Below are 18,412 nucleotides of genomic sequence, written 5' to 3' on the forward strand. Positions count from 1 at the left end.
TTGTTATCATTGGTGGATTTGTTTTTTGGTTTGGTTGCTCTCTTCTTTGTTTCTTTTCTTTTTTTTTTTACTTTTTTAAAACTTTTTTACAATTATTTTTTATTTTAATAACTTTATTTTATTTTATCTTCTTCTTTCTTTCTTTCTTTTTTTTCTTCCTTTTATTCTGAGCCATGTGGATGACAGGCTCTTGGTGCTCCAGCCAGGCGTCAGGGCTGTGCCTCTGAGGTGGGAGAGCCAAATTCAGGACACTGGTCCACAAGAGACCTCCCAGCTCCACGTAATATCAAATGGCGAAAATCTCCCAGAGATCTCCATCTCAATGCCAAGACACAGATCCACTCAACGACCAGCAAGCTACAGTGCTGGACACCCTATGCCAAACAAGTAATAAGACAGGAACACAGCCCCACCCATTAGCAGAGAGGCTGCCTAAAATCATAATAAGGCCACAGACACCCCAAAACACACCACCAGACGTGGACCTGCCCACCAGAAAGACAAAATCCAGCCTTATCCACCAGAACACAGGCACTAGTCCCCTCCACCAGGAAGCCTACACAACCCACTGAACCAACCTTAGCCACTGGGGACAGACACAAAAAACAACAGGAACTATGAACCTGCAGCCTGCGAAAAGGAGACCCTAAACACAGTAAGTTAAGCAAAATGAGAAGACAGAGAAACACACAGCAGATGAAGGAGCAAGGCAAAAACCCACCAGACCTAACAAATGAAGAGGAAATAGGCAGTCTACCTGAAAAAGAATTCAGAATAATGATAGTAAAAATGATCCAAAATCTTGGAAATAGAATGGAGAAAATACAAGAAACGTGTAACAAGGACCTAGAAGAACTAAAGAGCAAACAAACAGTGATGAAAAACACAATAAATGAAATTAAAAATTCTATAGAAGGGATAAATAGCAGAATAACTGAGGCAGAAGAATGGATAAGTGACCTGGAAGATAAAATAGTGGAAATAACTACTGCAGAGCAGAATAAAGAAAAAAGAAAGAAAAAAATTGAGGACAGTCTCAGACACCTCTGGGACAACATTAAACGCACCAACATTCGAATCATAGGGGTCCCAGAAGAAGAAGAGAAAAAGAAAGGGACTGAGAAAATACTGGAAGACATTATAGTTGAAAACTTCCCTAATATGAGAAAAGAAATAGTTAATCAAGTCCAGGAAGCACAGAGAGTCCCATACAGGATAAATCCAAGGAGGAACACGCCAAGACACATATTAATCAAGCTATCAAAATTTAAGTACAAAGAAAAAATATTAAAAGCAGCAAGGGAAAAACAACAAATAACATACAAGGGAATCCCCATAAGGTTAACAGCTGATCTTTCAGCAGAAACTCTGCAGGCCAGAAGGGAATAGCAGGACATATTTAAACTGATGAAGGGGGAAAACCTACAACCAAGATTACTCTGCCCAGCAAGGATCTCATTCAGATTTGACAGAGAAATTAAAACCTTTACAGACAAGCAAAAGCTAAGAGAATTCAGTACCACCAAACCAGCTTTACAGCAAATGCTAAAGGAACTTCTCTAGGCAGGAAACACAAGAGAAGGAAAAGACCTACAATAACAAACCCAAAACAATTAAGAAAATGGTCATAGGAACATACATATCAATAATTACCTTAAATGTAAATGGATTAAATGCTCCAACCAAAAGACATAGACTGACTGAATGGATACAAAAACAACACCCATATATATGCTGTCTACAGGAGACCCACTTCAGACCTAGGGACACATACAGACTGAAAGTGAGGGGATGGAAAAAGATATTCCATGCAAATGGAAATCAAAAGAAAGCTGGAGTAACAATTCTCATGTCAGACAAAATAGACTTTAAAACAAAGACTATTACAAGAGAAACAGAAGGACACTACATAATGATCAAGGGATCAATCCAAGAAGAAGATATAACAATTGTAAATACTTATGCACCCAACATAGGAGCACCTCAATACATAAGGCAAATACTAACAGCCATAAAAGGGGAAATCGACAGTAACACAATCATAGCAGGGGACTTTAACACCCCACTTTCACCAATGGACAGATCATCCAAAATGAAAATAAATAAGGAAACACAAGCAGACAACAGAAGCAAGAAGAACTACAATCCTGCAGCCTGTGGAACAAAAACCACATTCACAGAAAGATAGATAAGATGAAAAGGCAGAAGGCTATGTACCAGATGAAGGAACAAGATAAAACCCCAGAAAAACAACTAAATGAAGTGGAGATAGGCAACCTTCCAGAAAAAGAATTCAGAATAATGATAGTGAAGATGATCCAGGACCTCGGAAAAAGAATGGAGGCAAAGATCGAGAAGATGCAAGACATGTTTAACAAAGACCTAGAAAAATTAAAGAACAAACAAACAGAGATGAACAATACAATAACTGAAATGAAAACTACACTAGAAGGACTCAATAGCACAATAACGGAGGCAGAAGAACGGATAAGTGACCTGGAAGACAGAATGGTAGAATTCACTGCTGTGGAACAGAATAAAGAAAAAAGAATGAAAAGAAATGAAGACAGCCTAAGAGACCTCTGGGACAACATTAAACGCAACAACATTCGCATTATAGGGGTCCCAGAAGGAGAAGAGAGAGAGAAAGGACCCGAGAAAATATTTGAAAAGATTATAGTCGAAAACTTCCCTAACATGGGAAAGGAAATAGCCACCCAAGTCCAGGAAGCACACAGAGACCCATACAGGATAAACCCAAGGAGAAACACACCGAGACACATAGTAATCAAATTGGCAAAAATTAAAGACAAAGAAAAATTATTGAAAGCAGCAAGGGAAAAACGACAAATAACATACAAGGGAACTCCCATAAGGTTAACAGCCGATTTCTCAGCAGAAACTCTACAAGCCAGAAGGGAGTGGCACGATATACCTAAAGTGATGAAAGGGAAGAACCTACAACCAAGATTACTCTACCTGGCAAGGATCTCATTCAGATTCGATGGAGAAATCAAAACCTTTACAAAAGACAATCAAAAGCTAAGAGAATTCAGCACCACCAAACCAGCTCTACAACAAATGCTAAAGGAACTTCTCTAAGTGGGAAACACAAGAGAAGAAAAGGACCTACAAAAACAAACCCATAAGAAAATGGTCATAGGAATATACATATCAATAATTACCTTAAACGTGAATGGATTAAATGCTCCTACCAAAAGACACAGGCTCGCTGAATGGATACATAAACGAGACCCATATATATGCTGACTACAAGACACCCACTTCAGACCTAGAGACACATTCAGACTGAAAGTGAGGGGATGGAAGAAGATATTCCATGCAAATGGAAATCAAAAGAAAGCTGGAGTAGCAATACTCATTTCAGATAAAATAAACTTTAAAATAAAGAATGTTACAAGAGAAAAGGAAGGACACTACATAATGATCAAGGGATCAATCCAAGAAGAAGATATAACAATTATACATATATATGCACCCAACATAGGAGCACCTCAATACATAAGGCAACTGCTAACAGCTCTAAAATAGGAAATCAACAGTAACACAATAATAGTGGGGGATTTTTAACACCTCACTTACACCAATGGACAGATCATCCAAACAGAAAATTAATAAGGAAACAGAAGCTTTAAGTGACACAATAGACCAGATAGATTTAATTGTTATTTATAGGACATTCCATCCAAAAACAGCAGATTACACTTTCTTCTCAAGTGCGCACGGAACATTCTCCAGGATAGTTCACATCTTGGGTCACAAATCAAGCCTCAGTAAATTTAAGAAAACTGAAATCATATCAAGCATCTTTTCTGACCACAACGCTATGAGATTAGAAATCAATTACAGGGGAAAAATGTAAAAAACACAAACACATGGAGGCTAAACAATACGTTACTAAATAACCAAGAGATCACTGAAAAAATCAGAGAGGAAATCAAAAAATACCTAGAGGCAAATGACAATGAAAGCACAATGATCCAAAACTTATTGGATGCAGCAAAAGCAGTTCTAAGAGGGAAGTTTATAGCTATACAAGTCTACCTCAAGAAACAAGAAAAATCTCAAACAATCTAATGTTACACCTAAAGGAACTAGAGAAAGAAGAACAAACAAAACCCAAAGTTAGCAGAAGGAAAGAAATCATAAAGATCAGAGCAGAAATAAATGAAATAGAAACAAAGAAAACAATAGCAAAGATCAATAAAACTAAAAGCTGGTTCTTTGAGAAGATAAACAAAATTGATAAACCATTAGCCAGACTCATCAAGAAAAAGAGGGAGAGGACTCAAATCAATAAAATTAGAAATGAAAAAGGAGAAGTTACAACAGACACCGCAGAAATACAAAGCATACTAAGAGAATACTACAAGCAACTCTATGCCAATAAAATGGACAACCTGGAAGAAATGAACAAATTCTTAGAAAGGTATAACCTTCCAAGACTGAACCAGGAGAAATAGAAAATATAAACGGGCCAATCACAAGTAATGAAATTGAAACTGTGATTAAAAATCTTCCAACAAACAAAAGTCCAGGACCAGATGGCTTCACAGGTGAATTATATCAAACATTTAGAGAAGAGCTAACACCCATCCTTCTCAAACTCTTCCAAAAAATTGCAGAGGAAGGAACACTCCCAAACTCATTCTATGAGGCCACCATCACCCTGATACCAAAACCAGACAAAGATACTACAAAAAAAGAAAATTACAGACCAATATCACTGATGAATATAGATGCAAAAATCCTCAACAAAATACTAGCAAACAGAATCCAACAACACATTAAAAGGATCATACACCATGATCAAGTGGGATTTATCCCAGAGATGCAAGCTTTCTTCAATATACGCAAATCAATCGCTGTGATACACCATATTAACAAATTGAAGAATAAAAACCATATGATCATCTCAATAGATGCAGAAAAAGCTTTTGACAAAATTCAACACCCATTTATGATAAAAATTCTCCAGAAAGTGGGCATAGAGGGAACCTACCTCAACATAATAAAGGCCATATACGACAAACCCACAGCAAACATCATTCTCAACGGTGAGAGACTGAAAGCATTTCCTCTAAGATCAGGAACGAGACAAGGATGTCCACTCTCACCACTATTATTCAACATAGTTATGGATGTCCTAGCCACGGCAGTCAGAGAAGAAAAAGAAATAAAAGGAATACAAATTGGAAAAGAAGAAGTAAAACTGTCACTGTTTGTAGATGACATGATACTATACATAGAGAACCCTAAAGATGCCACCGGGAAACTACTAGAGCTAATCAATGAATTTGGTAAAGTTGCAGGATACAAAATTAATGCACAGAAATCTCTTGCATTCCTATACACTAATGATGAAAAATCTGAAAGAGAAATTAAGAAAACACTCCCATTTACCATTGCAACAAAAAGAATAAAATACATAGGAATAAACCTACCTAAAGAGACAAAAGACCTGTATGCAGAAAACTATAAGACACTGATGAAAGAAGTTAAAGATGATTCCAACAGATGGACAGATATACCATGTTTTTGGATTGGAAGAATCATATTGTGAAAATGACTATACTGCCCAAAGCAATCTACAGATTCAGTGCAATCCCTATCAAATACCAATGGCATTTTTTATGGAACTAGAACTAAAAATATTAAAATTTGTATGGAAATACAAAAGACCCCGAAGAGCCAAAGCAGTCTTGAGGGAAAAAAACGGAGCTGGAGGAATCAGACTCCCTGGCTTCAGAACTATACTATAAAGCTACAGTAATCAAAACAATATGGTACTGGCACAAAAACAGAAACATACATCAATGGAACAAGATAGAAAGCCCAGAGATAAACCCATGCACCTATGATGAACTAATCTATGACAAAGGAGGCAAGGATATACAATGGAGAAAAGACAGCCTCTTCAATAAGTGGTGCTGGGAAAACTGGACAGCTGCATGTAAAAGAATGAAATTAGAACACTCCCTAACACCATACACAAAAATAAAGTCAAAATGGATTAGAGACCTAAACGTAAGACCGGACACTATAAAACTCTTAGAGGAAAACATAGGAAGAACACTCTTTGACATAAATCACAGCAACAGCTTCTTTGATCCACCTCCTAGAGTAATGGAAATAAAACCAAAAATAAACAAATGGGACCTAATGGAACTTCAAAGCTTTTGCACAGCAAAGGAAACCATAAACAAGACAAAAAGGCAACCCTCAGAATGGGAGAAAATATTTGCAAAGGAATCAATGGACAAAGGATTAATCTCCAAAATATATAAACAGCTCATGCAGCTCAATATTAGAAAAACAAACAACCCAATCCAAAAATGGGCAGAAGACCTAAATAGACATTTCTCCAAAGAAGATATACAGATTGCCAACAAACACATGAAAGAATGCTCAACATCATTAATCATTAGAAAAATGCAAATCAAAACTACAATGAGATATCATCTCACACCAGTCAGAATGGGCATCATCAAAAAATCTACAAACAATAAATGCTGGAGAGGGTGTGGAGAAAAGGGAACACTCTTGCACTGTTGGTGGGAATGTAAATTGATACAGCCACTATGGAGAACAGTATGGAGTTTCCTTAAACAACTAAAAATAGAACTACCATACAACCCAGCAATCCCACTGCTGGGCATATTCCCTGAGAAAACCATAATTCAAAATGAGTCATGTACCACAGTGTTTATTGCAGCTGTATTTACAATAGCCAGGACATGGAAGCAACGTAAGTGTCCATCGACAGATGAGTGGATAAAGAAGATGTGGCACATATATACAATGGAATATTACTCAGCCATAAAAAGAAACGAAATTGAGTTATTTGTAGTGAGGTGGGTGGACCTAGAGTCTGTCATACAGAGTGAAGTAAGTCAGAAAGAGAAAAACAAATACCGTATGCTAACACATATATATGGAATCTTAAAAAAAAAAAGGTCATGAAGAACCTAGGGGCAAGACGGGAATAAAGACGCAGACCAACTAGAGAATGGACTTGAGGTTACGGGGAGGGGGAAGGGTAAGCTGGGACAAAGTGAGAGAGTGGCATGGACATATATACACTACCAATCGTAAAATAGATAGCTAGTGGGAAGCAGCCGCATAGTACAGGGAGATGAGCTCGGTGCTTTGTGACCATCTAGAGGGGTGGGATAGGGAGGGTGGGAGGGAGGGAGACACAAGAGGGAAGAGATATGGGGATATATGTATATGTATAACTGATTCAGTTTGTTAAAAAGTAGAAACTAACACACCATTGTAAAGCAATTATACTCCAATAAAGATGTTAAAAAAAAAAAAAAAGGACAAACCTTACTACCTAAAAAGCCATTCTTACAGAAAAAAAAGATCTGTAAACTGTTTGAGACGAAAGAGACTGATCATTCAACTTTTTTGTATACCTGTACCTAGAAAGGAAAGCAAATTGCTATTGTATGTTTAGATACATTTATATAAAGTCATGATATTTGAAAAAAAAAAAAAAAAAAGAATCTGCCTGCCAGGGACTTCCCTGGTGGCGCAGTGGTTAAGAATCTGCCTGCCAATGCAGGGAACACGGGTTTTAGCCCTGGTCCGGGAAGATCCCACATGCCGCAGAGCAACTAAGCACATGCACCACAACTACTGAGCCTGCGCTCTAAAGCCGGCAAGCCACAACTACTGAAGCGCACGCACCTAGAGCCTGTGATCCACAACAAGAGAAGCCACCGCAATGAGAAGCCCACGCACCGCAACGAAGAGTAGCCCCTGCTTGCTGCAACTAGAGAAAGCCCATGTGCAGCAATGAAGACCCAACGCATCCAAAATAAATAAAGAAAGGAAGGAAGGAGAGGAGGGAGGGGAGGAGAGAGAATCCGCCTTCCAGTGCAGGAGACATGGGTTCAAGTCCTGGTCCAGGAAGATCCCACATGCCGCAGAGCAACTAAGCTCGTGCACCACAACTACTGAGCCTGCGCTCTAGAGCCCGCTCGCCGCAAGTAGAGAAAGCCTGCGCACAGCCAGAAAGACCCAACACAGCCAAAAATAAATAAATTTATTTTTTAAAAAAATCTGAATCAATTGAAAGGGAAAAAGGGAAGAAAATTCAGTTGATGGTTAAAGAGAAAAAAGAAGTTAAAGGTACAACTTGTAAAATCAAGTTAAATAGAAATGTAGGCAGTATGATAATTGTAATAAATTTAAATACATCAGTTATCACAAGAAATTAGCTTAAACTCATCAGTTTAGTCAGACATAGATTAGATTGTTTTTAAATCTAGCTACATGCTGTTTACAAGAGACACTGCTGAAATACAACAGAAAGGTGTTGAAAGTAAAAGAATATAAAATGTATACCATGCAAACCTTTATCAAAATAAAGCTGGTGTTAACTATACTGAAATTAGACAAAGAAGACTTTGGTGCTAAAAAGCGTTAAAGAGGTTACTATCTAATGATAAAAAAATATAGTTCACCAAGAAGATAAAAGTTATAAATATACATGCTCCTCATAAACATAGCCTCAAAGTAGGTAAAGCAAAATTTGACAGAATTACATGGAAAAATTGGAAAATCCACAATCATTAGGAAATATTTTAATACACATCTCTCAATAATTGATAAATCAAACAGACAAGAAAAAATGGTATATCAATCAGCATAAGCTAATCAGTATTAAGTGTTGATCAATTTTTAAAAATCAGGTGCATTCCTATTTAACAGCAGCAAGTGGTTTGAAAATAAAATTTTTAAAGATACTCTTTAAGATAGCAACAGAATTACAATACGGCCAGAAAAAAAAAATTACAATATGGTTCGTAAAAAGCATGAGACATTTGTAGAGGAATGTTTAAACTTATACTGAAGAAGAAATTTACATTAAAGAATACTTAACAGATGGAAAATACTATCATGTTCCTGGATGGAAAGGCTCAATATCATACATACAAAGGTTATTTCTTCCCAAATTATAAGTTCACTGGGATTCCAGTCAAAATACAAGTAGGGTTTTTCTGTGGAACTTGAAAAGCTGATCCTAAAATTCATATGAAAGGTCAAGGAGAAAGAATAGCCAAAACAATACTGAAGAATAACAAAGTAAGGAGACTTTTTCTGCCAGATATCCGTTTAATAAGACGTTATTGGTGCACGATCGGACAGTAAGACGAAGGGAAACAGAATAGAGTATACAACACTTTTTTGGAAACTTTATCTATGCAACTGCATTGCAGCTCAGCACCCAAGAACTAGCTACACTACTGGAGAGACTGTACAATGTTACAACTGCTTTGGAGGGCAATTTAACAATATTTAATAAAGTGGAAGATGTATATATCTATCCTATAACCCACCAATTCTACTCCTAGGTATACACCCTGAAGAAATCCTGCCACATGTGAACAAAGGAACAAGTGCAAGAATGGCCATTAAAACTCTTTTGAAATAGTAAACAATTCAAAACAACCTTAAATGTCTGTCAAAAGAGAGTGAATAAATTATGATATATACATGTAATGGAGTGCTATTAGCACTTAAAATAAACTAGAGCTAAATTTATCAACATGGATACATTTCAAAAACATAATGTTGAACAAAAAAAGCAAGTTGTAGAATGATATGTTCAGTATAATATTATTTATATAAAATTTAAAAGTATGCAAATGGTTTGTACATATATAGTAAAGTATAAAAACATGCATGGGGAAGGGCACAAAAGGGGATTCAGCCTTATCTGTTACCCTTTATTTCTTGAAAAAAAAAAGATCTGAAGCAAAGGTGTCAAAATATTAGGATTAACAAAGTAATACTTTAGTATACTTTGAAATTCATTTAAAAGAAAGACAAGCTCCATTATAAATCCTATACAGCAGTCACTTTTTAATCATCCAAATGAAATAGCAGTCTTTTGGCATACATAGCCTCTCTCTTTGCATCTAGGTCTGTGTATTTCTGTCTCTCATTTAGGAACCACCATCGCCTTCTCACAACTTCTTCAAAATGGGAATGAAGCTGGAAGCTGTGGACAGGAAGAACCCTCATTTCATTTGCCCAGCCACTATTGGGGAGGTGCGGGGCTCAGAGGTGCTTGTCACTTTTGATGGGTGGCGAGGGGCCTTTGACTACTGGTGCCGCTTCGACTCCCGGGACATCTTCCCTGTGGGCTGGTGTTCCTTGACTGGAGACAACCTGCAGCCGCCTGGCACTAAAGGTAAAGGCTTTTAAAGTTGGGACCCAAGTTGGTAAGGGAGCCTACCTAGATCTCTCATGGTCAGCATACCTTCACCGATAAACCTCACTCATAGGCAAAGGAGGAGCAAGGGCCAGCAACTTAGGTAAAACCAATGTCTACTGAAGAGTAATAAGAAACAGTAAGAATTTAAATGTCACGTGAAGCTAGACATGGAGTTTGGCATAAAGTAAAAATTCCTTGCTCTAAATATCTTGGCTTATTTTCAGGCAGCTAGCTTCTCATCTCTCTTACTCTTATTACTAGCCTGTTTCAGAGTTTGAGTAGTATCATTCTTGAGGTGCACATTCTGGCTTTGTAGATGAGCTGGAGTAACATTGTATTATATGAAAATACTTAACAAACACTGTAGCATAATGGAAAAAGCGTGTGCTTTGAAGTAAGATAGACTTAGATTTGAGGTCCAGCTCTGCCTTTTGCCAGCTGTGTGGCTTTGGTCAGTTAGTTCACCTCTCTAAACCTCAGAATTCCTTGTCTGTAAAATACCTACTTCATAAAGTTACTGTGAAGAATAAATGAGATTACATGGGTAAAATGCTTGCATAATATCTGGCAAATACCAAATGCTAAACAAATGTTTTTATTGTATTACTGCTGCTATTATTATAGTTATTATATATTTATTATAATTACTATATAATATAATATGCTATATTATCATTATAATACTATTATTAAAATAACCACTACCTATGGGAGAGTATATATAAAGTACTAGAATAGTACCACAGAGTAGTTGAACAGTCAATGATATTTCTAATGATCATGATGTTGGAGATCATCCAGGATAGAATTTGAGGTAGCTCTTTTTTTTTTTTTTTTAATTTTTAAATTTTTGGCTGCATTGGGTCTTCGTTGCTGAGCGCAGGCTTTCTCTAGTTGTGGCAAGCAGGGGCTATTCTTCGTTGTGGTACGTCGGCTTCTCATTGCAGTGGCTTCTCTTGTTGCAGAGCACGGGCTCTAGGCACGTGGGCTTCAGTGGTTGTGGCTCACGGGCTCAGTAGTTGTGGCTCGCAGGCTTTAGAGCGCAGGCTCAGTAGTTGTGGCTTGCGGGCTCTAGAGCGCAGGCTCAGTAGTTGTGGTGCACGGGCTTGGTTGCTCCACAGCATGTGGGATCTTCCCAGACCAGGGCTCGAATCCGTGTCCCCTGCATTGGCAGGTGGATTCTTAACCACTGCGCCACCAGGGAAGCCCAAGGTAGCCAAGGTAGCTCTTAATAAAGAAAATAAATAATAAGAATTTCATCCCCTCAAGTCTAAAAGTACTCATGAGAGTGAGGGAATGGAAAGTCACCCTTCCTATTGTCTTTGGGTTTCTTTTCTAAACCTCTATCAAATTCATTCATTCAATTAGCCCGATATTTATGTAGCACCCAATTGTGAGCCAAGCTGAGGATACAGCAGTTACAAGATAAAAAACATTCATCAAGTGCTCTCATGACACTTCCATTCTAGAGGGATGAGATAGTCAATAAACATTTAAATCAAGAAGTAAACAAGATGATTTCAGGTAGACAGTTTCTCATAAGGAAATAAAGTATGATAAGAGTGTGACAGTGAAGGTGTGATTGTGAAGAGAGTTACTTGTTTAACAGCTTTATTGAATATAATTGAAGTAAAATAAATGGCACATATTTAAAGTATACAGTTTGAAAAGTTTTGACATATGTATATATCCATGAAACCATTACCATAATCAAGATAATGAACATATCCATCATCCCCAAAAGTTCCCTTGTTCCTCTTTGTGGAGGGGGAGCTTTTTTAGATACAATTTTTTTTTAGGAAAAATTGTCTGAAAGGGATATTTGAATTCAATGACAAGAAGAAGCCATCCAAGGAAAGAGAATTCCAAGCAGGCAGATGTGACAAACCTACAAGGGTGCTGAGACACGAATGAGTTTATTATGTTTCAAGGGCATAAAGAACACTGCTCTGACTACAGTGCACTGTGTGAGGGGCGAAGTGGCAAAATCATGTAGGACCTTGTAAGCCAGAGTGAGAATTTGGATTTTATTCTAAACATAGTGGGGAATCATTAGAGGGTACTATGTAAGGGAGTAACAAAATCTGATTTACTTTTTTAAAAAATCACTTGTACTTGTATCCAAGAATACAAAAGAAACTTATGACTCAACAATAAAAAAGATAACGCAGCTGAAAAGATGGGCAGAGGACTTGAATATTTCTCCAAAGAAAATATACAAAAGGCCAATAAGGACTTGAAAAGATGCTCAGCATCTTTAGTCTTTAGGGAAATGCAAATCAAAGCCACGATGAGATACCACTTAACACCCATGGGTATGGATATAATCAAAAGACAGACAATAACAAGTGTTGGCGAGAATGTGGAGTAATTGGAACTCTCATACATTGCCGGTGAGATTGTAAAATGCTGCAGCCACTTTGAAAGCAGTTTGGAAGTTACTCAAAATGTTAAACATAGAGTTACCTGTGACCCAGCAAGTCCACTTGTGGGTGTATACCCAAGAGAATAGAAATCATATGCCCACACAAACATGTACCATGAACTCCATGGCAGCATTATTCATAACAGCCAAAAAGTTGAAATAGCCCAAGAGTTCATCTGATAAAAAGATAAATAAGATGTGTTATATCCATATGAAATATTTGGCAATAAAAAAGAATGAAGTACTGATATATGCTACAACATAGATGTACCTTAAAAACATTATGCTAAGTGAAAAAGCCCATCACAAAAGACCACACATCTGCAGTTATATGAAATGTCCAGAATAGGCAAAAACATAGAGACAAAATACATTAGTGGTTTCTAGGGGCTTGCGGGGGGAGAGGAAATGGAAAGTGACTGCTAATGGGTATGGGGTTTCTCTGGGGGATGATGAATATGTTCTAAAGTCAGATGAGGATGATGTTTGCACAACTCTGTGAATCTACTGAAAACACTGAATTGTGCACTTTAAAAGGGTGAATTTTATGGTATGTGAATTACATGTCAATAAAGCTGTTACGTAAAACATCACTTGCGCTGCTTCATGGAGAATGGGTTGTGCCATGGTGACTGCGGAGGAGGAAACGATAGGGTTGCTTGGATTAGGTTGGTGGCACTGAGTGGAGAGAACTTGAGATGGGGGCAGTGTGGGGGAGAGAAGACAGACTTCCTGCCTCAGGAAAGTGCTACTCCTCTGTATGCTTCCAGAAACAAGTGCCCTGGGGTCAGTGTGAGAAATCCATTGCCCTCCCTCTGCAGACTCTGTGAGATAATCTCTCTGTGGAAGTAGCAGGAAGAGAAGTGCCTTAAAAGTGATAATGGAGTCATTTTTGCTTTCTTGAGACTAAGACAGGATAAGCCTTGGTACTCCAGGCTATATTCAGTTAGTAGGTTGATTTTCTTACTTTCTTGCTTAAAGAACTCTGCTATTTTGACTGGTAAATCTTCTAGGGCAATTGGGCAGTTCTCAAAAGCCAGAGGAGCTTCAGAATCTTTGTGTTCAGAAATTACTGGACACGTATTTTTTTCTGACTGCACACTATGCTGATAAGAAATATGGCACACCATGTGGCTGACGATTGCAGAGGTGTTTGCTGGCTCTTTCCTTCTCTTCAGTGTATCTCTGGAGACCTTAGATTTTTAACAGAAGGACCAGGCTTAGAAGTTAGGAGGTTCTTCCAGTTGGCATTTCCAGACCAGGTCCTTCGGCCATCATTCCAGCAGCTGGGTTGTTTCCTGCAACAACTCCCTCCTCCCACACCTCATACCCTCAGTAGAGCTTATAATGTAGCTTTCAGTAATAGAACTTGAGCCATCTCAGTGTCCTGGCTAAGAAGCAAGTGATACAACGTGGAAAAAATGTGATTACTCAATTCATTTCACAAAACAAGATGTTCTCTATGTGTAAGCCTGTTTTCTTTCTAATCATACTATCTCTTTCCTTTCTACCTTCTGGTCATTAGTGTGCAAATGTTAAAAAATTCAAGTATTATACGATTGTTTCTTGCCCACAGTAAGTAGGAAAAATTCCAATATTCATTTGATGTTCTTTTACACACATTATTTCTTTTTATCTTCTGCTAAATCTGAACTAGGTATTATTTTCAGATACATTTTATTTATGAGAAAAACAAAGTTCAAAAGATTAAGTGACTTGGTTCTATTGATAGCTGAGTCTAGAGGGAGAGGCCATGGAGATCTTTTGGTAGGGCCATCTGTCAGGGCCATCACTTTGAGCCATATTACCTTCACACATCTTCCTGTATACTCTCCCCATTCTCCTTTGGGCTCTCTTCAAAGCTTCATTTGAGACCCTGGGTTTTGGCGTCCAGATCCTGATATGAAATAGGAAAGAAGCAGTGTAGCGTAACATCAGAGAATTGAACTGAAGCCTAGCCCCAGCTAGGGCACAAGCTTGTTTTATGTGTTTGAGCCAGTCATTCCTAAAGTGAGACTTGTTTTATGTCTTTGAGCACGTCATTCCTTGTCTTTGAGCAAGTCATCTAGTTTGAACTAGATGATCCTTGAGAGTCCTTCCACCCCTGTGTAGTGTACAGGTTCTTGACCTTGAAGATAGGTAACAGGTGACTCCTATGACTGTCTTCTACTTGATTCCAGATCCATCGGCTCACCTCCCACCTAACTCTGCACTCCACCCACACAGGACTCTGCCTCTCTAAGGGGACTCTGCATGATAGCTGTTTCTCCTTTGTTAAGCCAGTAGGAATCCTTTTTTAGGTCCTAAACTCCTGGGCCAAGCCACTTCTGATGAGCAGCAAACGCCAAGCTTGCAGCTAATCCAGGGTACTGGTTATAAAAGGCTGAAGGTTTTTTTTTTTAGCTGATCACTTTTTTTGTGTGTGACTTAAAATAAAACTAAAACAGAGGCAAGCTTTACTTTTTAAAATTATAAAACCAAATAAAGAGTTCAGTCTACTTGGCATGACTATAATGTTAATTAGGCATTTAATAATCTACTAAACTCCCCTCTCCTTTGCTCTGATTTCAGGTGGGCAAGACAGTTTCAGATTATAGCTTAGCTTCCTATGTAATGAGATCCAAGCTATTTCATTTTTTTTTAAATATTTATTTATTTGTTGGTTGTGCTGGGTCTTAGTTGGGGCACATGGGATCTTCCTTGCGGCATGCAAACTCTTAGTTGCAGCATGCACGTGGGATCTGGTTCCCCAACCAGGGATCGAACCCGGATCCCCTGCATTGGGAGCGTGGAGTCTTACCCACTGGACCACCAGAGAAGTCCCTGTATTTTTATTATGTGTTAATATATTATTATTCTGGATTATACATCAGTCTCTTGTGTCTTCATATAGTGTGACTTTGGTCTGGCTGCTCTCTATGCTGTTGCAAATATGGTGGTCCGGTAGAGGTGTGGCCCTTGAGCACACCTGTTGGAGTAAATGGTCAGCCAGGCTTCCTTTACCCCTTCGGTCTACCCTTTCTACCTGCAGCATCATACGAAGAGAAAAAATTCAAAATCTGACTTAGTGCTGTGGCTGAAATGCTGGAGACTACTCTCTCTGAGCTGGAGAGTAAGAATTTGATACTTAAAAACAAAACTCAGAATATCTCTTCCATTTTTTTTTCTGTGAAACATTTTTAAAAGTGTGTCCCATACTTTATGGATGGATGGTCTCTTTCTGTTATAAAACTACATAAGAAACTATACTGTAATCACTTTGGAATTCTGGGTCAGAAAGAGGGTTGGTTAAATTGTAATCCTAAACTATGCAAGGAAAAACTAGATAGAGGCAAGAATAACACAACTAAGGCTGTCATGAGGTCAACTAATGGGCTGATTTTCTTCAGCCAGCCATCAGTTCATTCAAGTTCTAAATATAAAGTCATGACTAAGTGCTCGTCATTGGGTCGATTGATAGGAATTTTGCCTTTAGAGTTTATAGTTTTGTGAGCATATAGACCAATGGAGAATTATTACTTTGGAGTAATAAAGTACAGAAGGGCCCCTAACCTAGATTGCAGGATTAAAAGTTGAAGGTCAGGGAAGGCTTTCAAATGAAGTGACATCTAAGCTGAAACCTGAAGGATGGCGAGGTAGAGAAAAGAGTTGTAGCTAGCAGTGGGAAAGATGAGTGGAAGCCCAAGATTTTTTAAAAAGTGTGATTGAAGACCTCAAAAATGTTTAAATGACTAGATTGTAGGGTGTAAGGAGAGGAGCAGAAAGAAATAAAGCTGGAAAGGAAGGCACAGGAAATATACAGCTTCCCTTATAGACCATTTTAAGGATCTGAGTCTTTTCCTTAAGAGCAGTAAGAGCCATTGAATGGGATTTAATCAGTAGAGTTACAGGTCAGATTTGTGTTTCAGAAGAACGATTCTGATAGCAATAAAAGGCTGGGTGGCTTCCAGAAGCTGGAGTCAGAGATGTCAGTTAATAAGCCGTTATAATATTATATTTCAGGTGAGAGAGAATTGAGGCAGAGACATTGTGGTGAAAAGATAAGATGGGGGCATGGAGTATTCTTTGAATAAAGAAGCTAAAATGTGAGTTCTTAAAGTTTATTTTAACACCTATCACAACTATTTTATTTATTTAACAAAGTTACCCCTGCAACCTGTAAAATCATACTAGTTTTTCAGTATAAGGATTAATGAGGGAGCTAAAATTCTTCTTCCTACCATGTCTAGAAAGTTAGGATTCACTTCTGTTTGGAGTCCTCGTTAAGTGGAACTAATTTATTAACTTCATCTTTATATCCCCAGCACTTGGCACATAGGTAGTTATTCAATAATATTTGTTGAATAAAATAGATCATGCTATATTTTCTGATTCCATTTCTGTTCATCATCATCTAAAGCCATTATTCACTCAGGTACAAAAGTGAGAGTGCTACTACGATTTTAACAGCAGACTAAAATTTATTTAAACTAATGTTTCTGTTTTTTAAATCTTGGAAACCTTGTGGCCAAAAATAAGAGTGGCAGAGGGCTCTCATCACCGGAAAGGTATATCTTCGAACCCATATTCACTCACGTCTCTGTCACAAAACACACGTACACCTGGACTACCCCCTGCTCTTCCACCCAACTTCTTTCTCTACTAAGCCACAGCAAGCAGGAGAATGTCCTCTCTGCAGGAAGCTTCTGGCGGCCAGTATACCCCTCTCCTCTCCTGAGAAGCTGTGTTCACTAACCATGTCAAAAAAGGCGGGGGGGGGTGTTGGTTAATAAGTGAAACAAATTCTTTGGTGCCCTTAATGAGGACAGCCACTTGGCTATTTGGCAATTTTTCCTTTTACCCTCTCAGACATACTAGTTCCAGGCCTTGCCTTTATTTAATATACCATTCCCTCCCTACACACACACACACACACACACACACACACACACACACACACACACACACACTCCCTCTCTCTCTCTCTCTCTCTCTCTCTCTCTCTCTCTCTGTCATTATTCTAGCTTTGGCCTTGTATTCTAACCACATTTAGAAACTCTGGCCTTTATTCATCCATCTACCCAACAATTGTAGAGCAGCCCCATATTAGCAGTGCTAGGCTCAGTGGAGATTTTAGAGAAGTACCTACTTCCCAGGTTGATTGAGTGACTGAAATGAGAAATGGGTGTGCAAATGCGTAGAACCATATAGCACAGAGTAGATGCCCCCTTTCTGTTAGTTATATCTGAATTTAGATGTCTAGACATCCCAAGAAAAGGGAACTGCACAGAGAGACACTTAAGTGCTCTATTTTGGTCAGGAAAAATATTTGTGAGATGAGGTTTGTATGGTGAACTAGTACTCCCATGACTGCTTTTCTCTTGATTGTATGCTGATGGTACATAGATGGAAATGGGAATATGAAGAAATGAAATGAGTGGCACTACATTATGAAGCAGGCGATCTGGGTTCTCTCACTGATTCTAATTATATCTGCTTAAGGGACAGTAAAACCCCATGTCTCTCTTCCAGCTTCCTTAAGCTGCCCCTTGGCTCTGCCCAGTTCTCTCTCCTGCCTTCACCAACCACAGATGCCTGAGAGTGGTAGCAATTTTCTGGCACGTATAATGAAACAACTGGCATCTCTCAAACTCCTGGAAATAGTGCGATGTGACGTAGGCAGTTCATAAATTTGACCACACCTGCTGTTTTCTTGGGAACACTTAGACCCATGTAGTTTTCTTTGGCAAGCTTTT

General features: G+C 38.4%; 1 protein-coding gene across 12 annotated transcripts in view; it reads left to right on the top strand.

Moving 5' to 3' along the window:
- The window catches only part of SCMH1 (Scm polycomb group protein homolog 1), a 194,709-nt gene that overhangs the window by 101,947 nt on the left and 74,350 nt on the right, over window positions 1-18,412 (top strand). For 11 of the 12 annotated variants that reach the window (XM_082387950.1, XM_082387946.1, XM_082387952.1 and 8 more), the window contains one exon: window positions 9,985-10,228. In XM_082387950.1, the coding sequence (XP_082244076.1) occupies window positions 9,985-10,228 (244 nt within the window). Of the gene's footprint in view, window positions 1-9,957; window positions 10,229-18,412 lie in introns of all 12 variants that reach the window. The other variant, XM_082387949.1, reaches the window with a different exon arrangement.

The sequence above is a fragment of the Balaenoptera borealis genome, assembly GCF_965194805.1.
Source record: "Balaenoptera borealis genome assembly, chromosome: 1".
NCBI lineage: Eukaryota > Metazoa > Chordata > Mammalia > Artiodactyla > Balaenopteridae > Balaenoptera > Balaenoptera borealis.